General features: G+C 40.7%; 1 protein-coding gene across 10 annotated transcripts; it reads left to right on the top strand.

Moving 5' to 3' along the window:
• Positions 1-1,899: 1,899 nt before the first annotated feature.
• ZNF449 (zinc finger protein 449) lies at positions 1,900-22,610 on the top strand. Of its 10 annotated transcripts, none has more exons than XM_037016989.2 (7): positions 1,900-1,980; positions 2,932-2,997; positions 3,935-4,009; positions 4,090-4,528; positions 6,347-6,551; positions 18,918-19,037; positions 19,226-22,610. In XM_037016989.2, exons 4-7 carry the CDS (start codon positions 4,175-4,177, stop codon positions 20,107-20,109), a joined length of 1,563 nt encoding a protein of 520 aa, XP_036872884.1. In that variant the 5' UTR covers positions 1,900-1,980; positions 2,932-2,997; positions 3,935-4,009; positions 4,090-4,174; the 3' UTR covers positions 20,110-22,610. The 10 variants fall into 10 exon arrangements, with proteins under 10 accessions (XP_036872884.1, XP_036872885.1, XP_073083569.1 ...); XM_073227466.1 differs by lacking the exon at positions 1,900-1,980 and adding an exon at positions 3,405-3,520 and having other exon boundaries at positions 1,992-2,997; XM_037016990.2 differs by lacking the exon at positions 3,935-4,009.
• The last annotated feature ends 4,519 nt before the right edge of the window (positions 22,611-27,129 follow it).

The following is a 27,129-nucleotide window of genomic DNA, read 5'->3' as shown; positions in this document are numbered from 1 at the left end:
TGGTGCGAACACCCAATCGGCATCGCGCACTACCACCCAGAAGTTCTGGGCTCAAGCGATCCTCCCGCCTCAGCCTTGCCAGTGGGAGGGACTACAGGCGTGCGTCCCCATGCCTGGCCAGCTAACCGCTTTCAGCAGTGTGATCACAACGTACATGCTGCTCTCTCTTTAATCCTCAGAGCAGTCCCAGAAACCATGTCACTAACGGAGATATTGAGGCCCAAAGACGAAAGGAACTTGCCCGAAGGCACACAGCTAGTGCGCAGCGAGCGGAGCCAGGACCTGAACCCCTTTGCGTTAACGCCAGAGCTGACACTATTGCCGCAGCGACACTGCCCCCCAGTGGAAACGGGCGCTCGTCACTCTTCCCTCTGCGCTCGGGCGAAATTTGGAGGATGAAAGTTGCAGACTAAGCTACAAAAGGTCGCTTATTCACATGAGGTCTACTCAGGGCCATGAAAAACACCCGGATGGGCAAGTAAGACTCCGTCACGTCCCAGTCTTCGGGCACAACAAAACCACAGAGGAACCTCTGTCTCTCACCTACTCCTCATCTCGCAGGCTCTCTGCGGAGACTCTAAAAGAGCCTCAGCTTATTCGCAGCTCTGCACCCTGCTGTGGATCTCCTGGGACAGGATGGTCAGGCACTGCTCGAACACCAGCAGTCTCAGGAGCTGCTCCACGGTGCGCATCTCAGGGCTGAAGCAGCCGGTGGCAAAGTTGCAGGAGTAGCCTGAATGTTTCCCGTGGCCCAGGGGCAGAACCCACAGAAGTGCAGGTGGGAGGCCTCCATGCTGTGCATTCGGTCGGGAGGAGACAACTCCTGGCTTCACGCGTAGGAACTACTATGGTTTCACAATCGGGAGCCCTTTTCATTCCTGGGAGCCCCAGCCAGACGCCATGCTCCTCGACCACCTTGGACCCGAAACCAGCCGCAACAGCCAGCGAAGGTGCCTGGCGCCCTGTACGACAATAAATAGCATCCACAGAAGTCTGTAAGCCCAGGGCTCCCAAGTCCCATCCCAAGAGCCCGCCTCCAGCCCCCGCGGAGCTTTCTCCAGTGACTTGGCCTCTGTAGGTTTGGGACCTTGAGACGCCTGCCCTCTCTTCTCGCTTTCATCAGGGTCTCTGAAAGGCATAATCGCAGGCAGCTCTCTTCTCTCCGTCCTGATTCCACGCAGGAAGTACCAGCACTAAAGTTTGGCGTCCAAAGATCATGTTAGCCCTAGGTTTTCCGAATGACAGCGCCACATGTGGCCCGGTCTCTATTCACAGCTGACCACACAGAAGGGAAAATTTGACCCGGGGCAGCGAGGGACCAATCGAAAGGCAGGGGGCGGGGCCATAGGGCGAACCATAAGACCCGGTTGCCCTAAAGTGAGCGCTGAGGGAGAGACGAACGCACCAGATAACTGGGTGGATCCTCTGGTCTTTCAGAGGATAAAATACAAAGGTATTTCAAGGCCGCTGTGACCCTCGAGGGGAAGACCAGAGTCATAATCCCCAAGAAAGCCTCATGAATGAAAATTTTCGAGCTCCTGCAAGATCCAGTGCGTCAGGCAGTCGGGGTGGGGACCAGAAATCTGAATTTTTGACAAGCTCTCCCAAGAAATACTTCTTACATGGAGCTTTGATAATCACTGAACCAGTCATACAGATTTAAAGAAGGTTCCTATCGGCTCCGTTTTCTCGAGGGCTGATGGGAGAGAAACCCTAGTCAGCATCAAGACCCAAGGCACGTCCCACCCAATCCACTGGGATCTAGAAGCGGTTAGGACCGGAAATGGGATCACTTCCAAAGAAGCTTAAGGCCTCGGGGAGCAAAGGAAGTCCCAGCCCCTCTTACGTCAGCATCGTTCTGGGCCCCAATGACAGGGCCAGTGGCACGGGGCCTGCCGGGAGATGTAGTCAGCAGCGCAGCCGCGCATGCGCCCTGGGCAGCTGCCCGGTGAGCCTGGCAGAGCCTTGGGCGCCGAGGCGGTGAGTCCCTGAGCAGCCAGAGGGCGTGGCTGTCCCTGGGGCGCGGGCAAGGGGAGCGGGGCTCCCATCCCGCTCGGGCGACGCGAGCTGCCCCCAGCCATCCCTGATCAGGCAGCGGGCGAGGGCGGGTAGGAGGGTACGGAGCGAGGCTGGTGTGTCCCTGTCCGGCACGAGTCCCCGCTGCCGCTGCCTGCGACCCGGCCGGGCCTTCCCGGGTTCTGCGGGCTGAGAGCGCCCCTCCGGGAGGACATCTTCACCCGGGAGCGCTCCTGGCCGCGCCCACGCCAGCGGCCTCGGATTTTAACTCGCCTAGTCGTTTCAGGCACTCGTCCCCCTGGCCTTGCCCCGATTTAACTCTTTTCACGCTCCTCGTTGTCCCGGGGCCCTGAGGGCGCGCGACCGTTCGGGAGGCTTTGGGGAGATGCCCTCAGCCCCGGGGCCAGGGACGTGTCCCTCGCCAGACTGGGGGACGCGCACCGGGACGGTCAGTGCCCCGGAAGACAGACGGGAGGTTGGGGGGAGTCAGTGCAGGGCTGCCCGGCTGTGAGGCTAGAGCGTGGTACTGGCGGGTCCCCAAACCCACCCGGGTGCTGGCTGCCCTCCAACGACGGGTAGGTAGGTGCCTGGGCTGCGGACAGAAAAGCTGCGTAGGGATGAGACCTCAGGAGCAATAGCCTTTCTCAAGCGCTTCTTCTGTGCCAAGCACGCTGCTGTTCGCTTTCATGCACCTGGATCCGCGGCAGGAAATTTTATCAAATAGATGCTATGGCTGTTCTCATGCTACAGGAGTACTGGGTGTCAGCGTCGCACAGCTGGCAGGTCATCACACCTACATCGGCCTGGCGCGAAAGTCCAGGCTACCCGCCAGATGAAGGGTGGCATGGGGAAGTGTCCCAATGGGATGACTGGGTGTGAAGAGTCCTGAGAAGTTTTTTCCTTGTCCCACTCCAGGTAAGAGAAGAGGTGCAGGAGGCATCTGGCAAATGCAGAGAGAGAGGACCCTGAGCACAAAGGCAGGTATGGTCTCCAGACCTATGGAGACTTGTAGGTGACCAGTTCTGTGACCTCAGAGGTTGCAGTACGAACATTAGGATGTTCTCAGAAATGAGCATCAAAGGAGTCTATTGAGTCTAACCTCATCACCATTTATTTCCCACTGGCATTTACTGTGTGACCTGGGACAAGTCATTCAGTCCTCCTAAGCCTCAAACCTCGGTGCCCTCATGTGTACTCAGGGCATGATAGTAGTACCACTGCCTGACTTTGGGTGAGGCCTAAATGGACCAAGAGAGGTAGGAGCCTTAGGACAGCACCTGGCACACAGTGTGGTGAACGTGGTGAATGTCCTTCGTTACTAAACGCAGACCGGATTCCTGGTGGCTGGCCTGCTGCAGTGCATTTTCTCACTTGGCATGCTATTGAAGGGTGAAGGTCACAGGGATGTTGGCTCAACTGCACACCTCGAATGGAGAAGAATGAGGGACTGACGATTTGCTGCCTTTGCAAGGCGTGGCTCTGTCTAAGATGCCCATGGTTGCAGGTGACTTAGGGTGACTCAAAGCTGGATGGACTTGCAGGGCTATTCGTGGGATTGTGCGTGTTGCTCCTCCGTTCTCTTGTGGCCCATCTATATTCAGAAAGGCAAGAAAATAGAAATTAGACTGGGAATGGGCTTAAAGGCTGCAAGATCTAGTTAAGGGAAGGGGTTCTTAGCCTTGGGTCCATGGAACTCTAGGGCAGTGCAGTCCAGCAGAACTCTCTGCACGGATGGTTGCTGATGGCACTTAAAGTGTGGTAGGAGCTGAATTTTTAATTAATTTACACTTAAACTGCCCCATGGGTCTAATGGCTACCGTGTTGTACAGCATGGTTCTAGAGGGTCTGTGGGTGGACTTGGACATGTTATTAAGCATTTGGAAATTGGATGCAGAATGGGATGTGTGCATTTTTCTAGGAACTGAGTCCATGGCTTTCATCAGATCCTCAAAACCACTAAAAGATTACCACCTGCTGCTCTAGGGCTTTGCTGGTAAGCAATTAAGTGAGTTTAGTAAGCCCTCTGGTAACCACTGAGGTTTCTTTTTCACATTGTCCTGTCTTCACCTGTAGGTGGCTCCCCCCAACAATTACGCGAGGTAACAAATTGGAATTGAGACTTCAGGCCCCAGATAAATTGTTCACTGTTGGAAGGGACATGGCTGTGGCCCTGGGTTGTGCGATCCAAGCCTCCTTGAATCAGGGCTCCGTGTTTCAAGAGTATGATACCGACTGTGAAGTCTTCCGCCAGCGCTTCAGACAGTTCCAGTACAAAGAAGCAGCCGGGCCTCATGAAGCTTTCAACAAACTCTGGGAGCTTTGCTGTCAATGGCTGAAACCAAAACTACGTTCTAAGGAACAAATCTTGGAGCTGCTAGTGTTGGAGCAATTCCTGACGATTCTGCCCACGGAGATAGAGACCTGGGTGAGGGAACATTGCCCAGAGAATAGAGAAAGAGTTGTGTCACTGATAGAAGACTTACAGAGAGAACTTGAGGTCCCAGCACAGCAGGTGAGAAAAGGGTGTGGGGCCTTGGTAGTTAGACCAAAAGAAGCAGAGACAACTGACACCAGAGCAGACATTTGTCTTTGTGCTCTAAGATTTCCCCACAGTAATTTTCAGTTTTTGCTTCTGTCAGAATCGGGACATGGTTAAGTGACTCTCAACTATTGAAATCCAACTCCTCTTGTATAGCATATATTTGGTTCTGTCCCTTTTACTAACCCAAATGAAATTTATAGATAATTTAACCTGCTTATACACACTAAATTAAAAACATCAATATACTATGTTCTATGTGCTCTCTGGACCAAGTACAGCCCTTGGCCTGATTTTATACAGTCCATGAGCTAATAATGGTTATTACATTTTTAAAGGGTTGTTAAGAACAAGAAGAAGAATAAGCAACAGACCAACATGAGTCACAAAGCCTTAATATTTACTGTCTGGCTCTTTATAAGAAAAGTTTGCCAGCCTGAGTCAGGTGGAGTCAGGAAGGAATACAGAGAAACAGGAAGGTAGTTTATTATAAACTATAAGCATTGCCATTTGGTAGTTAAACCAAAAGAAGTAGCAGAGACAGCTGACACCAGAGCAGACATTTGTCTTTGTGCTCTAAGATTTCCCCATAGTAATTTTCAGTTTTTCCTTCTGTCAGAATCGGGACATTAATTTACACTTAAATTGCCCCGTGGGTCTAATGGCTACCGTGTTGGACAGCAACCCCTGCCTGCGTTTGGGCTTGAGAGCATCAGAAGCCCTCATGAAGCTGTCAGACGCTTGCATCCATATATGGATTCCCTGGGAGGGCGACAGCGCCATGTTCAGACTGATACCGCCCAAACACTGAGCAGGGTTGCTGCTGCTCGTGGGGTTCCCAAAGTGGCAAACAAGTCCTGGTAAATCCAAACAGTCAGTCGTATAGAATTCCTTTGATTTTCATAGGACTGCAATTCCTACAATTGCAAGTTAGCTAAAACTATTCAAAACCAACCAATTGTACTTATATGCCCAACAGGATGAAGTTCTTGACAGGCTCTTTTCACCTACATGAATGCCTGAAGGGGACATTCCACAGTTGTTTGGGAGGTGGAGTAATTGTGCACTACGAGTTCTGCATAACCCATCTCTGGCCTGTGCAGTTCCAATTGCCACCAGCTGCCATCATATCCGTGGGGATGCCCCATGGGGATGGTGGGCTGCCCCCTGTCAAAACGACCAGGCAAAACCTGTCTGGGTTGTGCCATAGCTGAGCACAGGGCAGAATCTGGGAGAAGGGAGAAAGTGCTTCCAGCTGGGCAGCTGGGGCACTCCAGTCTTGTGTGTCGCCGGGCTCGGCAGAAGCCTGCCTGCACAGGAGCCTTCCTAATTTCCTGCCCTCCTAGGATGGATTGAGTGTATCGTCCTTCCTCTCTGCGTCCTTGGTTCGGCTCACCATGCAAGAGTCTCTCTCCTGTGGTCTTGTCGTGCACTGCCAGTGCTGTGGCCCCCAGCCACGTGTGCCTCTAGAGCACCTGGAGTGGGGCTCGTCCAAACTGAGATGCGCTGTAAGTGTAAAATGCACAGCACATCGAGAGGACTCACTATGAAAAATAGTAGGTGAACTGTCTTGTTAACACTTGCTTATAGCGATTACATGTTGAAATCCTGATAGTTGCGGTGAGTTGGATTAAAGAAGACATACGATTAAGAATGACTCATCCTCTTTCTTTCCACTCATTTTTCACATGCCGCTAGAGAATGTAAAATGACATGGGTGGCTCGCATTATGTTGCTGCTGGGCAGAGCTGGTCTAGACCTTAGAGTGACGGATTGTGGCGTTTTCCCCAGGTGGATAGGCAGGAAGTGCTCTTGGAAGAACTGGCACCAGTGGGAACGGCGCACATACCACCAAACATCCACCTGGAGTCACCCCCAGTTCAAGTGATGGGACCTGCCCCGGCGGCCCCAGTGGCAGAGGCGTGGATCCCACAGGGAGGGCCGCAGGAACTGAGCTATGGTGCTGCTGGGGAATGCCAGCCCTTTCTGGACCCAGGTAAGGCAAGGGCTCTATTTCCTTTCCTTGGTTTGTGTTTGAGAGCTACAGAGCTGTGCAAGGTTGGGCTGGTTAACGAACACCACCTATGTGATGGAAATGGACCCACTCTGATAAAGAAAAAGAGGAGATGTCTCTCTGGGAATAGCTGGGCACAACACACATTTGATAGAATGGATTTTAAATCCCTCAAGCTCATGAACCTGCTCTAGAAGCCTATTTTTCTCTTTTTAGTTTTTTTTATTGTGGTAAAATATTACCACATAAACTAACATTTACCATCTTAACCTTTTTTACATGTACAGCTCAGTGGTATTGAATACATCCATAATGTGAAAAACTCACCACTATCCATCTCCTTAACTATTTTCGTCTTGTAAAAGTGAAACACTTGTACCCATTTAAACAACTGCCATTCCCACCTTTCCCCTGGCCCTTGGCATCCACCATTCAACTTTCTGTCTGAATTGTACAGCTCTATGTACCTCATATAAATTGAATCATACCATATTTATCTTTTAGTGACTGGTTTATTTTGTTAGCATAATGTCCTCAAGTTTCATACATGTATTCTCATATGTCAGAATTTCCATCCTTTTAATTTCTGAATAATATTTCATTGAATGGATAAACCACATTTTGCTTACCCATTTTCCATAAATGTATACTTGGAAAACTTTCTCTGTTTTAGCTATGGCGCATAATGCTTCTATGAACGTAGGTGAATAAATATCTCTTTGAGACCCTGCTTTTACTTCTTTTGGGTATATAACCAGAGGTGGAACTGCTGTATCACATGGTACTTTTTTTTTTTTTAAGGAACTGCTATACATTTTACATAGTGGCTGTACCATTTTACATTCCCACCGGTGGTGCACAAACTACTATTTTGTCTACATCTTCATCAAAACTTGTTATTTTCTGGGGTTTTTTATAGTAACATTCCTAATGGGTGTGAAGTGGTATCTCATTGTAGTTTTGATTTGCATTTCCCAAAAGACTAGTGATACTGAACATCTTTTCATGTGCTTATTGGCCATTTGTGTAAATTCTTTGGAGAATGTCCTTTGATGTCCTTTGAACATTTTTGAATCAGGTTGTCTGGTTTTTTTGTTGTTGAATTTTAAAGTCCTCTATACATTTTGGATATTAATCCCTATCAGATTTTTAATAATTTTTCCCATTCTGTGGGTTGCCTTTTTACTCTGCTTATATTGTCTTTTTTTTAATTGAAATATAGTTTATATGTGTTTATGTTCTATTTTGATGGACAATTTTATCAAATTTTTCATCAAGTATTCTATGTCTACTTTTTCTTTTGTTACTTATAGTTTTGGTTTCATATCCAAGAAATCCAATGTCATGAAGTTTTGTCCTATGTTTTTTTCTAAGGATTTTATAATTATAGGTCTTACTTTTAGGTATTTGATCCAGTTTGAGATAATTTTTGTATATGGTATTAGGTAAGGGTCCACTTGCATTCTTTTCCATATGCATACCCAGTTTTCCCAGCACCATTTGTTAAGACTGTTCTTTCTCCATGGAGTGATTTTGTTATCTTTGTTAAAAATCATTTGACCATATATGTGAATGTTTATATCTGGGCTCTATTCTTTTCCATTGGTCTGTATATCTTGTCTTTATCAGTACCAAACTGTTTTGATTACTGTAATTTGTAGTAAGTTTTGAAATCAGGATTATGAGTCCACCAGCTTTGTTCTTCCTCTTCAAGATTGGTTTGTTTATTCGTGGTCCCTAGAGATTCCATATGAATTTTAGGATGAGTTTTTCTATTTCTACAAAAAACGTCAGTGGATTTTGATAGAGCTTGCATTGACTGTGTAGGTCACTTTGAGAAGTATTGACATCTCAACAATATTAGGTCTTCTAATCCATGAATATGGGATGTGTTTCCAGTTATTTATGTCTCTTAATTACTTCTACCGATTTTTATAATTTTTATTGTACAAGTCTTTCACCTACTTGTTTAATTTTTATCTATTTTATTCTTTTTGATGCTATTGTAAATGGATTGTTTTCATAATTTCCAGAATTATTTATTTTTATTGTATAGAAATAGAACCTTTTTGTACATTCATTTTGTATCCTAGTACTTTGCTCAATTCACTTAATTCTAACAGTTTATAATGGAATCTTTAGCATTTTCTACATATTAGATCTTATAATCTGCCAATAGAGATTGTTTTAGTTCTTCCTTTCTAATTTGAATGCCTTTTATTTCTTTTTCTTACCTAACTGCTTTGGTTAGAACTTCCAGTACTGTGTTGAATAGAAGTGGCCAAAGCAGGCATCCTTGCCTTCCTCCTGATCTTGGAGGAAAAGCTTTCAGTCTTTCACTATTGAGTATGATGTTTCCTGTGGGTTTTTAATATATGGCTTTTATTATGTGGACGTATTTTCTTTTTATCCTTATTTTGTTGAGTGTTTTTATCATGGAAGAGTGTTGAATTTTATCAAATGCTTTTTCTGTACCAATTGAGATTGTCATGTGGGTTTTTTTCCTTCATTCTGTTAATGTGGCATATTACACTGACCAAATTTCATATTTTGAAACATCCTTGAATTCCAGGAAATGTACCACTTGGTCAGGGTATATAGTCCTTTTACTTGCTGAATTTAGAATCAGGGTAATGCTGTCCTCAGAGAATTAGATAGGAAGTATTGTCCCCTCTTCAACTTTTTGGGAAAGTTTGAGCAGGATTGGTATTAGTTCTTCTCTAAATGTTTGGCACAATCCACTGGTAAAGCCGTCAAGTCCAGGGCATTTCTTTGTCAGGAAATATGTGATTATTGATTCAATCAATCACCTTACTAGTTATAGGTCAGTTCATATTTTTCAGTGTCTTTATGGTTTAGTCCTAGTAAGTTTTATGTTTCTTGTATTTATTCATTTCATCTAGGTTATCCAATTTGTTGGTGTATAATTGTTCACAGTACTGTTTATAATCCTTTTTATTTATGTAGAACCATTGGTAATACTCTAACTTTAATTTTGATTTTAATAATTTGAAACTTCTCTCTTTTTTTCTTAGTCCATATAGCTAAAAGTTTGTCAACTTTGTTGATCTCTTCTAAGAACCAGTTTTTTGTTTCATTGATTTTATCTATTGTTTTCTCATCTCTATTATCCTTATCTCTGCCTAATCTTTATTGTTTCCCTCCTTCTGCTAGCTTTGGGCTTAGGGTCTTTTATTATTATTATTATTTCCTTAAGTTGTAAAGTTATGTTGCTGTGTTGGAATTTTTCTTGTTTATTAATGTAAGTATTTATAGCTATAAATTTCCCACTTGATACTGCATTCCCTGCATCCCATAAGTTTTGGTATGTAGAGTTTTCCTTTTCATTTGTCTCTAAGCATTTTCTAATTTTCCTTGTGATTTCTTCTTTGATCCATTGGTTGCTTAAAAGTGTGTTACTTAATTTCCACAGATTTGTCAATTTTCCAGTCTTCCTTCTGTTATTGATTTCTAACCTCACCCCATTGTGGTCTTAGTAAATACTTGTATAATATCTGTCATTTTAAATCTATTGAAACTAATTTGTGGTCTAACATATGGACTGTATCCTGGAAAATGTCCCATGTACACTTGAAAAGAATGTGTATGTATTTTTGTTGAGTAGAGTGTTCTATAAATGTATATTAGATCTTTACTTTGCCCATATCTCTCTCTACTGTTTTAAAAAAATCAAAACATTTTCAGGTATTACTTGAGAAATATGCTATTGTAGGCTGAGTAGAAAGCACAGGATAGTGGTAGAATGGAAGAAGAAATTTTAAAGTAATGGAAGAAGCCAGTTGATTTTATATTAAAGTTTAGAATATATTCCCTGTCAGCAAAAAGTTGTTGTTGGTATATGAAATGAAAAAAATATAGATGTATACACACATATATATTCACCTGGTGATATTCATTTGATATAAGTGAATGCACACACACACACACACACACACACACAGGAGAGACAAAGTAAAATAAAAAAGAAGTGGAAAATGCAAAGTGATCTAAGAAACACGTAAGCTTAAATAAAAATTCTATTGAAATTAAAGCCAGACATACCAGATGCTAGAGGTAGACAAAGATATTAGAATATCTGCAATTAGAAAGAATAGATGTGCTGGTCCTAAAAGTATTAAAAAATCATGCTTGTCTTTTAAAATGTGGGGTTCAATATTAGTACACCAAGTCTGGAACATGTTTTCATTTGCCAAAGCTTTAGGTGTTTTATTTAAGTGGATAATATTTCACTAGGAAATTTTATGTGAAATGTCAGAGATTGTATCTTTTTGATCATAAAAGAAATGAGAAATGAAAATTTAAAGTAAAATATTCTGCAAAGTGTCAGAAGATTCTTGTAACTTGAATTTTTTCAGATTATCCTATTATACCAAAAAATATATCATTAGCTAATATCCAACCCCAACCATAGTAATGATATTTCTTGATGCAGTGGAGTCTTTGTGATGCAGTCTTTGCTAATGGGGCTTAATAAAGTCATTCCCTGAGCATGGGACAGGGCAACATTCATCAATGAAGTACCTTCTTCATAAACCTCAAATTGCTTTTTCTCTCTTTGTATGGATAGCTATTGCTGCATAACAAATTACACCCCCCAAACTTAGCAGCTTAAAGGAAAAAGCATTTGTCATTTCACAGTTTCTTAGAGTCAGGAATTTGTGAGTAGTTTATTGGATGTTTTTGGCTCAAAGTCTCTCATTTGGTTGCTGTTAAGATGTCAGCAGGGGCTGGCAGGAAGCCTCAATTCCTTGCTAAATGGTCTTCTCTATAGGCTACCTTAGTGTACTCATAACAGGGCAGCAGATTTCCCCAGAGCAATGAATCAAGAGAAAGCAGAAGGAGTGCCACAGCGCCTCTGATGGCCTAGTCACACACCATCACTTGTACTGCGTTGTATTCTTTAGAAAAGATGCAGTAAGTCCAACCCACACTTCAGGGGAAGAAAATTAACCTCCACCTCTTGAGGGATAAATATCAAATAATGTGGGAGCATATTTTAAAACAACTATGCACCCATGCTTCCCTGTCTCTACTAGCTTTTTACTTTTTATTTCAGGTTTTTAGATCAGAAACTAATTTTGTTCTTTTTCCTGTTTTTCTTGAGTAAATGTCTTGAGTTAATTAGGTCAAGTAGAATATACCCATGATGAGTCTCTTGGCTATATCCACAAGATGAGTTCAATAATCTGGACAGTACATCATCATTGGGAAACTAATGTTCTAGACCGTAGTCTAAAAGGCAGAAGACATGATTGAATTTAAGGTAACATGCTTTGGATTCTATCCTATAGGACCCTCCTGTTTATTCAAACTGACTAGCAATTGATGTTTCTTCAGTTGGTCTAAAACCACTTATAACACAGACTAGTTTGCATGGAAGGCAAAGAGAACAGCCACCTGACAGAAGTAGGTATTAGGGCCTGCTTTCTGAATGTTATTCAACATGGACCCAAAAGCCCTGGAGCCAAGCTATAAAACATACAGTGAGCATCTATCTATCTATCTATCTATCTATCTATCTATCTATCTATCTATCTATCTATCATCTATCTAGAAGTGGGATTGATTGACTAATGGATTATTAAAACTTTAAAGATATGGTCAAATTGTTCTCCAAAATTATTGTACCAATTTTTCCTCCCACCACAACATATGAGAGTACCATATTCTCCTTGCCTTCATTATACTGTATCATTTAACTGTTTGATCTTTGCTGTATAAGGGTCATAACTGTTCTCATGATATTGGCAAACAGAAGGAGGGCTGATATCTGCACTGGCCTTTTTAGTAAATGTCCAGTTCTTCAGCATTCATGATGGTATTTTATGGGATGTGTAAGAGTAGAGGATGGAAGTGAGGGCAGAGGGGAGGGACATGGGTCAGAGGCAAATGGTTAGTGGCTTTAGCTGACAAGGGTTATGAGCATAGGGGAATGCAAACTGGTGAAAGTGTCAGGAGCAGGGCTTTGAGAGTCCAGAAGTGGAGGCTAGGTACACCTGAGGCCCAAGGATCTGAATGTTACACCAAAGGTGGGGTGGTAGATAATTAAGAAGTGCGTGAGGTTAACATCCAGGAAGAATCCCAAGTTTGACTGCTTGTTCTCTGCATCCAGAGTGTGGGAACTGTCCTAAAGTTCCAATTTAGGGCCAAAGAGTTTGGAAGCTGGCACCAGGAGTATGATCTTAGGGATGAAGAACCAAAACACAGGTTCTAGAGCCTCTTTATTTGGTGCTTTGCAGAAGGTAGCACCTGCACTTGAGGGTCAAACCGTATGGAAACCTGTGAGATGCACCTGCGTGATAGCAGTACTTGGAGAATTACCCAAGTCTTAGTTCCCCTGGAGACTACATTCTACCTTCAGGGCTGCTTTTAGTCTGTGAGTAGGTCTAATAGCTTCACTTTCACCCAAGGGGCAATTGTCTGGGCCAGATTTCAAACTTTCGTATGATGAAATCTACAGCTTGAAGATTTCAAGTTCATGCTTATAGGATGAAATAGCCATGTGAACAGTTCCTGTCATTCCCCAAATGGTTTTTCCTCTTTTATATTAAGATACCCTGGGACTCCAAGCTTCCTCCAAGCTAAGCCTGGTTACTTGCTGCTCTACCCACTTTTGGTTTCTTCCCACTTGTCATTGATGGCAGCTTCTTTGACCTTTGATCTCTGGTTTTATTTTACCTTATGATGTACCACATCATTCAATCATCCTACCCTTAGTTTTGACACCTAAGCAACATAGTAGTGAATTTAAAAAGCATTTTATTGGAAATGCATTTTATTTTTCTTCACCTGAAATCTATTACTTTTTCCCTATGAAAATATAAAGTATTTTATGCGAGTCCCTAGGGTTTGCCGTAATGTACTGAAATTTAAATTTTCCTTCAGATTAACATTTGTCAAACTAACTTGCTGATATTATTTAATTACGTGACCATTTGTGAGTCTGTTCTTCTGCTGTGTTTCTTCTTGAGCCAGTTTTGGGTTGTTTCTGTTTTTCTAGGAATTTGTACATTTCATTTATTTAATTTATTTCCATACAGTTGTTTACAGTATTCCTTTATAACCCTTTTATTCTTTAAGATTAGTAATGATGTCTCTCCTTTCATTTCTGATTCTAGTAATTTGAGTTTTTTCTCTTCTTTTCTTATAAATCTAGCTGCAGGCTTGTCAATTCTGTTAATTTTTTCAAAGAGCCAACACTGGTTTCACTGATTTGCTCTATTGTTTTACTATTCTCTATTTCATTATATTCAGCTTTAATCTTTATTATTTCCTTCTTTTCTAGTTGTTTTAGGCTTAGTTTACTGTTGTTTTTCTAGTTTTTTAAAGTGCACAGTTGGGCTGTTAATTTGAGGTTTTTCTTTTTTAATAAAAGCATTCATAGTTATAAATTTCCCTCCAAGCACTGATTTAGATACATCCCATAAGTTTTGGATGTTATGTGTCCATTTCATCTACTTCAAAATATTTCTGAATTCTCTTTTGATTTCTTGATTAATTGCCTATTTAGGAGTGTGTTATTTAATTATTTGTGAAGTCCCCAGATTTCTTTCTGTTATTTATTGCTAATTTCATTCCACTTTTGAGGGAGAATATGCTTTGTGAGTGTGATCCTTTTAAATTTTTGAACATTTGTTTTTATGCTATAGTATCTTGACTGACCTGCAGAATTTTCCTATCTGCACTTGAGAAGAATGTATATTCTGCTATTGTTGGATTGCATGTTCTATAAATGTTGATAAAGGGTTTGTAGTTGGTTTATAGTACTTTTTGTCTTCTGTTGATCTTTGGCCTAGATTTTCTATCTAATAATGCAAGGAGTTATTGAAGTCTCTCACTATAATTATTCAATTGTCTATTTCTTTTATTATCTCTGTCAGTCTTTGCCTCATGTAATTCGGTACTCTATTATTAAGTGCATGTATGGTTATACTTGTTATGTCTTCCTCATTGATTGGTCTATTTTATCATTATTAAATGATCTGCTTTATCTCCAGCAACTTCTTTTTGTTTTATTGTCTATTTTATGTGACATTAGTATAGTGATTTTGTCTCTCTTGTGGTTCTTATTTGCATGATACATCTTTTTCCATCCCTTCACTTTCACTCTATATGTATTTTTTAATCTGAAGTGTGTTTCCTATAGACAGCATTTAGTTGGATGTTGTTATCCAGTATGACAATCTCTGCCTTTTGATTGAGTTGTTTAATCCATATACCTTTAATCTTATTTTTGATATGGTTGGATTTACACCTGCCACTTACTTTCTGTTTTCTGTATGTCTCCTATCTTTTTGTCCCTCTACTTACTATTTTCTTTCACACTGAACAAATATTTGGAACATAGCAATTTACTTACTTTAATGAATTTTCACTATTTTTTAGTTATTTCCTTTCTAGTTGCTCTAGAGTTTAACATGTACATCTTAACTTATCATAATCAGCTTCAGATTTGTACTGACTTATGGCAGTGAGATATAGAAATATTTCTCCCATACAGCTCTATACTCTTCCCTCTTTTGGTGGTATTACTATCATACATATTACATCAAAAATGTTACAAACTCAACGTATAATTGTAAGACTTTTAAAGTACCTGAAGGAAGAAAGGAAAACAGGTATATATTATAGCTTTTGTTATATTAACATTATTTATCATTTCTGGTTTTCTTCATTTTTTCCATGAATTTGAGTTCGTAATGGGAGTCATTTCTTTAGCCCAATATAGCTTTGCTCCCACCCACCTCATCTTTGCTGTTATTGGCAAATATTTTACATTTCTATGTTACATGCCCAACAATGCACTACACACATACTGTTTTATACAATTGCGTTTAAAATCTTACAAGAAACAGACATTTATATTTATCCTATTTTTGGTAATTGCATAATTACCCTTGCTTGTGCCCTTTGCTTTTTCATGTGGATTCAAATTACCATTGGGATCTCTTACTTTCAGACTGAGAAACTTCCTTTAGTAGTTCTTGTTAGGCAAGTCTGCTGCCAAAGAATTCCCTCTGCTTTTGTTTATCAGAAATATTCTTAGTTCATATTCATTTTTGAAAGATAGCTTTTCTGGGCATAAGATTCTTGGTTGACAGTTTTATTTTTCTTTGAACACTTTGAATATGTAATCCCACTGTCTTCTGGCCTCCACTGCTTCTGACAAGAACTCAGCTTTTAAATCTTACGGGGGTTCCCTTCTAAGTGACATGTCATTTTTCTCTCGCTGTCTTTCAAGGTTTTTTCTTTTCATTTGGCTTTTAGGATTTTCACTATAATATGTCTGTTAGTAGGTCTCTGTACTTATCCTACTTGGAACTTATTCCATTTCCTAGATGTGGAGATTAATGTTTTTCAATATATTTGGGGAGTTTGTGGCCATTATTTCTTTAAATATTTTTTTCTGCTCTTTTTCTTACTCTTCTCCTTCCAGTTCTCTCATTATATATCTCTTGGTACACTGAATGGTGCCCTCCTTTTCTCTGAGGCTTTATTCATTTCCCTTCGTTCTTTTTTCTCTCTGTTCTTCTGAAGGCATAGTCTCTATTGATCTGTCTTCAAGTTCACTGATTCTTCTGACAGTTCAAATCTACTCTTGAGCCATTCTAGTGAAAATTGTTCATCCCAGCTATTATACTTTACAACTCCAAAATTTCCATTTGATTCATTTTTATAATCTCTGTCTGTTTATTGTTAGTCTCTGTTCAATGTGATGTGAGGTTGCCATCCTATTTTACTTCTTTAGTCATGTTTTCCTTTAGTTCTTGGGACATAGTCATAATGACTACTTTAAAGTCTTTGTTAAATTCATTATCTAGTCACTCTTACAGGCAGATTCTGTTACCTGTGCTTCTGTTTTTTCCAGTGTATGGGTCATAGTTTCACCTGCATGCCTCACCATTTTTTTGTTGGAAACTGGACATTTTGGATAATGTATCATAGCAACTCTATGTCCTTCCACTCCCCAGGGCTTGTTATTTGCTTGTTTATCTGTTTGGCAAATGGCTGAATTATTTTGGTGAAGTCTAGCCCATCTTGCAATGTTAAAAACATTTCATTCTGCCCCTCATGGAGCACAGCCATGGTGTGCACACAGTTACCCTGGAATGACAGTAGTTTTTGCAGGGCATTCTTTGGCTGTCACCCTGACCAGACTCAGCTATTAATTGCCAGCTAATTGCTCTATTGTTTTCAGCAGTACCCTGGCACATAAATTGCTCTGTAGACTAATCCAATCAAATTCAGATACCTTTGATGGGCTGGGCTAGTTCCTGAGGTCAGATTTTGAGATTTGTTCTCATCCCAGGAAGCCTCCTCCCAGCTATTTATTTCTCCATTTCCCTTCTGCAAAGCAGTCAGCTTACAGTTTAGCTTGTCTATTCAATAAATCTACCAAACTCTTTCCAGTTGCCTTTCATTGCAACCTCCTCTCTTTTTGAGAGTACCGTTAGGCTTGAACTTCTCTCTCTGTTGCAAATAAAGTCAGCTTCTTTGAGAAGACATTAGGAGCTATCTTTTTAAGGTATACTTTTCCTCCCAAGCCAAATTTCGGATGCATTGCTCTGGAGCTGGAGATGGGGACAATGGAACGCTTCTCTCTGGGTGACAGTGCCACTTTGGAGCTGAGCATTAGGTCTGTGCCTGGGTCTTCTTGGCTTGCCACTCCAGCCAGGAGTGGCAATCATGATTGTCTTACAAGGTCAGTCAGGGACCTAGTATTCTCAGGTAGATTCCCAAGGTAGATCTCTGTCCCACCAATGAAGACTGGGTAGACAAAAGGGGCCCCTGCCTCTCAGCCACAATTGCCTGGAATTTAGACTTAACAATAGGTAGTGGGGGTGGGATGAGAGATGCTGAAGCCCTGCTCCTCCCATGAAGATAACCCTCTGAAAGGGAGGTGGGGAAGAGGGTGCCCCAGCCTCTTGGCTACACCGATCTCAAGTGGAGCTGGGAGGGTGACTAAGAGAACAGTTTTGGTTTTAATACTTAAGACTCTCACTGTTCTCTGTGAATATCAGAAGATTTTTAAAAATAGGTGTTCCTAAAAAAAAAAATAGGTGTTCCTAATTTGCTGTATGCCCTTAGGTCCATTTTGAGACACTTTAAATGTTTGTTTTTATTAACATCTAATAATTTTCACCAATTTCACTGGGAAGTCGATCTGCAGAGCTCCTCATGCAATCACACTGAAGTCTGTCTCCCTCCTTATATTTAGATCATAAATCAGTATTTTACATCTAGGCCTTTGCTACTCTGCTTATTTCAAGTTTCAGTTCGGTCCCACTTTTACTTAATGGCAGCTTTCCTTTGTTCTGTGACCTCCAGTTTTGTGGCCTATGCCATATTACATCCCACTCTTAGCTTTGAAATCCAAGCAAAAGCAATACAGTGAATTTAAACAGCATTTATTTAAAACATATTTTTGTTTCTTAAACTTAAAGGGGTCTTTTTTCCCCCAAAAATATAAAATATTTTAGTCTACTTCCTATGTTTTGATATAATGTTTTGAAATTTAAATTTCCATCAAATTAACTTGCTAATATTATTTTAATAATGCTAATATTTAAGCATCATCCTGCATTTAGATCCCAAATCCATAATTCCCATCCCACAGTTTCCTGCAGACCAGTATTCTTCACCAGAGCTGAGGAAGGCAAGGAGGGGCATGGAAAGACAAGCCGCCCCCTCTCAATAAGGAGAACTGTGGTAGTGCTAGAAACTTTTCCTGGTTGTCCTTAGATTGACAGTAAAAACACTTTTGGTAGTTATCTGAGTTCATTTCAAGAGAATCCACTTCTAAAGTTCAGCTGAAACAAACATAAAGACTGCTTTTGCTGGTCTCCAACTCAGTCAATTTCCATTTTAAATTTGAAAATCTCAACCGAAATTATTCCAGTAAGTAGTTTCTTAACTCCTACTTTTACCTCTCTTCTTCACTTGGTGCTCAATAGCAGCATTTCTCCATTTTAATATGCCAAAACTTTATGAAGATATACTTCATATTTTGGCTCTAACTTAAATAAATCTATTACCAAAATACATAGAGAAGTAATTTCATGCATTGATTTCAACACAGAATTGATTCACCCCCTTCAACCCCTACCTTCCATAGACTGTGGGAGCATAGCCTTGAATTGGGCTAAAAGGATGTTCTTTCATTTTTATTTCATTCTTTTTTAAAAAAGAGCGTTGCAAGAGATCCCTGGTAAAGTAATACTAATTGAGGAGGAAGTACACATTAAGTGTCCGTGTGTCCAAGACATCAGACTGAACTCCGGAATAAACCTTGATGACCCAAACTCTTAGGCTTCTCATCTCTCTTAGGGCCAGGATATCCAATACCAAAGCTTGACATGAGCTTTCCATTGGAGCAGAGAGAAGAGGCATGGGTGAAGGAACTACAAGATTCCAAAGAAATTAAACAGTTACTTGATTCCAAGATAGGTAAGTAACTTCACTGATACTAGGGAAGAAAGAAAGGACAAATTCGACCTTCATCAGGGTAAAACGTTTTGGATTCTACTTAGGAATGTCTGCATTCCTGCTGGTAGTTTAATGTAACACTTCATTTTCCCTTAGATTCTTTTCTCTGTGAGACACACTGAACCTGCAGTTTCTGTTTCTTCTCTCAGGTTTTGAGATCGGGATAGAAAATGAAGAAGATACTTCAAAACAGAAAAAAATGGAGACTATGTATCCATTTATTGTTACATTAGAGGGAAATGCTCTCCATGGTCCCATTTTGCAAAAAGACTATGTACAGTTAGAAAATCAATGGGAACCCCCACCAGAGGATTTACAGACAGATTTAACAAAACTTGTAGATAATCAGAGCCCCTCCGCAGGAGAGAAACCTGAGAGCTCCAACTTGGAAGAACCTCTCAACCCTAGACCCCATAAGAAAAAGAGTCCAGGGGACAAACCTCACCGATGTTCTCAGTGTGGAAAATGTTTTGCTCGGAAGTCACAACTTACAGGGCACCAGAGAATTCATTCAGGAGAGGAACCTCATAAATGCCCTGAATGTGGAAAAAAATTCCTCCGTAGTTCAGACCTTTATAGACACCAACGCCTGCATACAGGAGAGAGACCCTACGAATGCACTGTGTGTAAAAAGCGATTCACTCGGCGGTCACACCTTATAGGGCACCAGAGAACCCACTCTGAAGAAGAAACATATAAGTGCCTCGAGTGTGGGAAAAGCTTTTGTCATGGATCAAGTCTTAAAAGACATCTGAAAACTCATTCGGGTGAAAAACCTCATAGATGTCATAACTGTGGGAAAAGTTTCAGTAGACTGACAGCTCTTACTTTGCACCAGAGAACTCACACAGAAGAAAGACCTTTCAAATGTAATTATTGTGGGAAAAGCTTTCGACAGAGACCAAGCCTTGTTATTCATCTAAGAATTCATACAGGGGAGAAACCATATAAGTGTAGTCATTGTTCCAAAAGCTTCAGGCAGAGAGCAGGCCTTATTATGCACCAAGTCACTCATTTTAGAGGACTTCTTTAGGAATTGTTAAAGGAAACCGGTCCTGCAGAAATTGTCACTAACAACAACAAAAAATCTTAACCTGCAGCAGGCAGTTTGTGTTAGAAGAATCTTTTTGTTTGAGCTTATAAGGATAGGCTTTTTTCTTTTTACTTTGTAAAAACTCATCTTTCAAGGCATATGAATTCTAGAGTGTCCACCTATACTTGTAGCTTACCAAGATTTGATTTATTCTGTCTCTACAGCCTTTATTTTTTTATTGCAATGAAAATTTTTGTGTCCCAAGCCAACCGTATCATAGATGTAAACATAAAGCATATAAATAATGACAGTCCTTTTCAGGCAGGGTTAGTATAATGGGTTAGCATGTCTATCTGACATATCTATTATAGCAGCACCATAATTATTCTGCTGTCATTATTAAAGGTGATGATATAGTTCAAAGCTTTATATGTGTCCCAAGTGGCAAGAAAGGAGATAGTATATTTTGTCAAATAATAAAAATGTGTCAGGAATGCATGGATGAAAGGGATTTCATTTGCCTGATAAGAACTGGGTTATTTCCATTGAAATTTTTTATGTTTAAGGAAATTAAGATTTTACCTTTTACTTATGAATTTTGCAAAGTTTGCTAATCTGCTTAGTTGGTAGTCGGGGTGATGCTGCTTAGAGCTGAGTATTAATTTGATGATGATAGATTTTGTTCACAGAATAAGTAATCTCTGTGGAAGAATCCATTTGACAGTTGGGTCATACAGGTAGAATCTAATTGAATTTAGATTGAGGAGCCAGTGTCCATTGCTTTTGGCTCTCCTTTGGTAGTCCACCTCGTGTGTCTCAGTGCTTTTTAAATTTCATCCATTCTTTAATTCAGTGTCAGCCTATGTGTGTGTCATAGAACACTTAGTGCTAAAAGATATTCTGCAAATAAGTTTTGGAATCCCTTCCTTTTTGTTTCCCCTTTCTAGATTCACGGTGCACATCAGCAAATGATACTTTCTGAGGGGTCTTCCAGTAAAGGTGGAAAAACACCTCTTTTGACTCAATGTTTTGCAAACCTATTTGACCCCAAAACCCTTTTTCATGTATGCCCAGTAATAACACACAGAACTAATATTCTGCAAATATTCCCTGGAGCACACTGCCTTTAACAGATATTCCTGTAGTTAATCAGTATAGTCTTGTTGCTCCCAAGCCTAGTTAAAGCCCACTTGTTTAAGGGTGTTAGAAAAATTCTTTACACATATACATTTTTTATGTAATACACACACACATAAATATATTATTTTAAGGAGGTGAGGGTCACTAATTCAGATAATTTATAAGTTGCTCAGTGATTCTCAACCTCTTTGAATTTTACTTATAATCACACACATTGATATTCATGTAAATGTTCCCGTATACTCATGGTAATGACTCAAATTCCTGTAACAAGGGAAGAACTCTCCTTGTCAGTTAAAACTGTTAATTCCTGAAAATATTAATTCACCCTACTTCCTTGTTATAAAAATACAAGAAATATTTTCATTCAATTATTTTCCTTTTATAAAGATACCAGTCATCCTTTCCTTAGACTAAAATTAGGGAAAGTATATTTTTTCTATTCCACTAATGTTCTTGAAAGTGATATATTTAATATAAGTATTGGGGAGGGGGAACCAGTATGTGCCTAACTAGTCCTGTTCTAGGCTTAATGGAAACTACTTAAAAAAATTAATAATTCATGGGTCAGGTTCCTAAAGAGTTTGTAAACTTAAGTTAAATAAGATTTGGGAAACAAACGGAGAGCAGTGCAAGAGAGTTTATCATTAAGTGCCAAATCATGTCAAGTGCTAGAGGCAGGATGTGTCTTTAATTCTGTCATCCAGGTCCCTGTATGATGCTGCTGTAAGTGTGAGGTTAACACTGAGATCCCGAAGGCAATAAACATGTAACGTGGGAGGAGTCTGAATGTAGAGATGAAAGGTAACGAATGTAATGGCTTCTCTTTTCTCTCTTGTGGAAGTGCATTCAAACTAGAACAGTGCCTTAGAGTGGATGATCCCAGCTGCTCTGTATCTATGCAATATTTTAATAAAGTGGAGATATATATGCTCTTCCTGCTTCAATCACATTAACTAATTGTTTGAGCAACTTAGAGCTGCTCCCTGAGCAGTGGCAACTAGCACCACAGTTGACTCCTGCCCTCACTCTAAGTTGGAATCACTTTACTCTCTGCAGCCATGGTGCTGGGGTTATGCATCATTTTTCGCATTAAATACAGTCAGTTTCAGCTAGTAGGGTTAGTTGCAATCGTACTATGAGTACATTTTCCCCTTCATCTATAACATAAATACCCATCACTGGATTTTACAGGGTAGAGAATATGTATTATTCATTTCTTTGTTACAGTGTCCTGTATACAACATGAACTAATAAATATGTGTGGCATGGAGTTGAAACATATGAAATTGTTCTTGGAAATTGATATCATAGTTAGAACATCATGTAGATGTGCCTAGTTGTACTGAGCATATCAAAAAGGTAAGGGCAAGATATGGTACCTATCTCCTAAGCACTAGGAAGGGCAAAAAACAGTACCCCCGACATAAGTACTATAAAGATTAAATAAAATACATTTTGTTCAGGCCCTACACGGTGTAAGCTTTCAATAAATATCCAGCATATTGTATTTTACTTTTTTGTTGTTTTATGATAAAAGCATTTAAGGCTGTGGATTGTCCTGTAAATATGGCTTTAGTCACATTCAATAATTTTTATGTTTGTATTAGTCTGTCTCAGGAGGAAACAGAAGTAATAGTATGTATAGTGATGTATATGCAATCAATCCTTGAGTAACACAGGTTTGAACTACACAGGTCCACTGATACACAGATTTTTTTTCAATAAATATATTGGAAATTTTTTTTGAGATTTGTGACAATTTGAAAAAACATTTTCTTTTCTCTAACTTTATTGTAAGAATACAGTATATAATACATATGACATACAACAAAATATGTGATAATCAACTGTTTATGTTATTGAGGCTTCTGGTCAACAGTAGACTATTAGTAATTAAATTTGGGGGCATCAAAAGTTATATACGGATTTTTGACTGTGCAAAGGATAAATGCCCCTAACCCCTGTGGTGTTCAAGGGTCACCTGTAAGAGGAGATTTATCATAGGAATTGGCTCACTCAGTTATGAAGACCAAGAGTCCCCTAATCGGCTGTCTGCAAGCTGGAGAACCAGGAAAGCTGGTGGTATGACTCAGTCCGAGTCTGAAGACACAGAACTGGTGAAGCCAATGGTGTAACTCTCAGTCCAAGGCCAAAGGCCTGAGAACTAGGGGCTGCTGGTCTACATCCTGGAGTCTGAAAGCCAGAGAACCAGGAGCTCCAATAGTCAAGGGCAGGAAAGGATGGACATTCCAGCCTGAGAAGACAGCACAGGAGTTTGCCCTTCCTCTGCCATTTTGCTCTGTTCAGGCCCTCAACAGACTGCATGATGCTCCCCACCCCACTTGGTGAGGGCAGATCTCTTTACTCAGTCATGGAATCAAATGCTAATCTCTTCCAGAAAAGTACTCACATACAAGCCCAGAAATAATGTTTTACCAGCGATCTGGCCATTCCTTAGCATAGTCCAGTTTTCACATTTAATTACCCACCAAATGTTATTATTGATGATTTCAAAATTATTTGTTACTGAAGTTTTCATTGTAATGACCCAAGAACTTTGCCCCAAGAACTGTGCAATTTGGCCATTTCCGTCTTAATTTTTGGTTTGGGTGATTAGAAAATGAACTTCATTCTATCTCTGTTTTTAAAGATTGTTTAGGATTGTAAGACTTATATTTGATAAAATTTAGTAAGTATACTAAAGACCTTAGAAAATAAGGATTCCATTTGTAAGGACAGATTGAGAATATAGTCTTGGGCGTCTCAATTACCTTAATGTGTTTAGGAGTGGCCTTGGTGTTTGTGGAGGGCCAGGGACATCAAAGAGATTGGGTTGCTCCCCATTCTGTATGCCTACATTTTTGTGCCCCCATTCCCTTGGTAAGATGCTTTATGTGGGTATGTTCTATGGACGTTACATAGCAACTGTTGAAAGCTGCCTGGCTGTCCAGGCTGGCAGTAAAAGCAGGAGGCCAGCACAGCCAGGAGAGACCTTGCCTCTCCGCAGCAGGCTGGAAATACTCTCCTTCAGGAGTCCGTCACGGTCTGTCCTCCTGCAAAGGGCACTCTGAGGGTTTTGTAACAGTGACCCTTCCTGAATCATCAGGGGTGGTTTCATAGGGGACAAGGAAGTTGTTGAGGCTAAATCGGAGTAATTAGGGAACATACAAGTGAACCAGTCCCCAAGTGGCTCACCATCACTGGTGGGGGAGACATGTTACACTTGCCCTCTCATACCTGCAGCCACCGTGACATTCTGAAGAGAAGCAGTCTTGGGCACCTCCAGGAGTCTGCACAATCTTTCTTTCTGAAACCCTTTCTCATTCCTAGGTTAGTGATACGGGCTGCATAATCTCATAAATGACCAAAGCTCACACTTAAGCCTTGGGCAGCCACTGCTGCTTTTCTATTCCTCTGTAACAGATACGGAATGGACGGGAAGACAGCTCACCTCTTAGTCTGTCTTTAGTATTAATCATCTGTTTACCTGGTTCCCTAATTCTGGAAGTTTGACTACAGGATAGATTCTTCCCTCACCAGAGTGATGTATAGGTCTGTCTCTTTTCTAGCCTTTTCCGCCTTGCAATTGTCAGACAGGACTTAAGCGTCTAGCAAGGCCCAAGTTCACAATTTTTACAGATCCAAAGATATTAAAATATTCTGTATCTTTTTTCTGAATGAATTAAACCCATCACAATCCCAAACAAACATGATGCACTCATTTTCAAAAACAAATTTTATCTCCAAGGATGACCTGGAAACCTGATTCTTATATTAAAGAGGCAATTTATGTTCAAAAGACACAGAGCTACTGCATCAGTAAAGAATTCCTCTAGATTTTTATTCAAATTAAACAATATGATGATTGTATGCAAGCACTTCCTGCCACACTGAAATTTCCTTTCAATAGGGCAACGACAGATTCCATCCACGATCCTCCCTTTAGAGCTTGGATACTCCTACTGCCAGCATTTTAAAGCACTGCATGCTGAAAGGTAGAATATACAGGATGAATAACACTCTGGATCTTTATACTAGATTTTTTTATATCCCTTAAACTACTCACTTATTTATTCATACTCTTTCAAAACAAAATACCTTTCCTCTCAGTCTTACCAAAGTTCTTGCTCTGACTCCTACATAAAATGGCCCAGGTTTCACACTTCTAGAGAAGTCAAAAGTGGAAAATAAACCAAACACAAAGTACAACTTTGGTCTTGTACTTATACTGCTCCAGCTCCTGAAGAATTATAAAAGTTCAATAAATCTCTCTCTGTTGGGTTCACAACACCTTCCATGAGAGCAATGAATTCAAACTAGGATGTTCCCTCTGTCCACCTCAGCAATCTTCAGGTTCCATTCAGACCTCCTAGGCACACTGAGTTCTGGGTAATAGAATCTCCAAGCTTTGGAGTCAGGTTTTCTCCCTATAGGGCATTTTTTTTATCTTAACTTTCTCACACCACTATATTCCTGCTCACCTCTTTGAAGGCCCCTGGGATTAAGAGCGTCAGCAAGCTCTTGGATTCATACAGCTGTACCAAGACCATACCCCCAACACACGAGGTGGAGTCACCTTGGTAAAGGTGGATCAGAACATTTAGTTCTTCCGTGTGGTGCCAGAAGGCCTCTGAGAACAAGTCATTTGCTCATACAGAGCAAAGGTGCTTGTTGCTACAAGATTTAGCTGCCTAACATTTTTAATGTGGAGAAGTTGATGGGCCCTCCAAAAAAAATGGCTCACTCTCCTTTTCTTCTCTGCTAAAAGCTGTTGGCTGTTGGAAGTCTGAAACTTTGTCATTTCAGTGTTCTCAGAGGGGCGCTTGCATTTCTCCAAAGGGACATTGCTTACCAGAACTTCATTTGTGAAACCTTAGACAATCCTCTGCATTCCACTTTACAAACCTTATTCAGGGTTTTCCTTTCTTCTCTGCACCTTACAATGTGACGACTTCTTCCCCCAGCGAGTAAAAAATACATGCTTTAAAGCAGATTTATAGCCTCTGAGTGTAGGATTTCAGGCCACCCACCTCTGGTTGCTGGGCTGGCGCCGTCCCCAGGAGTGGTGGCCTCCTCATCTCTCCCTCCTCTAGGCTGTGATCAGTGACCAGGTCCACTGCAGAAACTGCAGCAGGATGAATGAAGAAGGAAAGGGGAAGGAGCAAAGTACTGATGACAAATGTCTTAGTACTGAACAAATGTGGCAGAAAAAAGCATATAAGACAAATGGCCATGAACATGATTGAATCCCAGCAGGATGAAACGGATTCTGTTTAACAGATTCTGTGGCAGAGACTGAATCTGCTCATTCGCAGATACTCAGACTGCTCAAAGTTCAGTCTCTGGTTTAGCTCAGGTTTCTGAAGCTGGATCAGGCAGCAGAAAAGGCTCCCAGCTGTAGTTCTTTCCAAAAAGGGGATGGGAGAATGATTGTTTTTTTAAAACTATAGCAGTTGGACAGATCATTTTATTTTAAATGTTAAGCACCATACAGATATAGTCACACTTATTTTTATAAATGACTTGCATAAATTTTATTAAGATGAGTGAAACAGCAAGCATCTATAGATGACACTTGAAATAAACTTAGGGTTCAGTGTTTGATAACAGGCATAGAGACCTGACTGGAAGAATAATTTTAGGGTTCAGTGTGAAGCAACACACGTGAATATGACTGCTGGAGTAAAGTTAAGATTCAGGTTGAAACCACAGTGACAAAGACCACTTGTTCAGTGTGAGACCAAAGCATGGAATTTCCACTAGGAAAAGGTTATGGTTCAGTGTGAGACACCCAGCACAAAGATGAGCCCTGGCATGAGGTTAAGGTTCACTGGACAACACAAGCAATTAGGTGACTGCTCAAGGAAAGTTATGCTT

This window comes from Manis javanica, chromosome X (assembly GCF_040802235.1).
Source record: "Manis javanica isolate MJ-LG chromosome X, MJ_LKY, whole genome shotgun sequence".
Lineage (NCBI taxonomy): Eukaryota > Metazoa > Chordata > Mammalia > Pholidota > Manidae > Manis > Manis javanica.
This window is presented reverse-complemented; position numbering and strand designations above follow the sequence as displayed.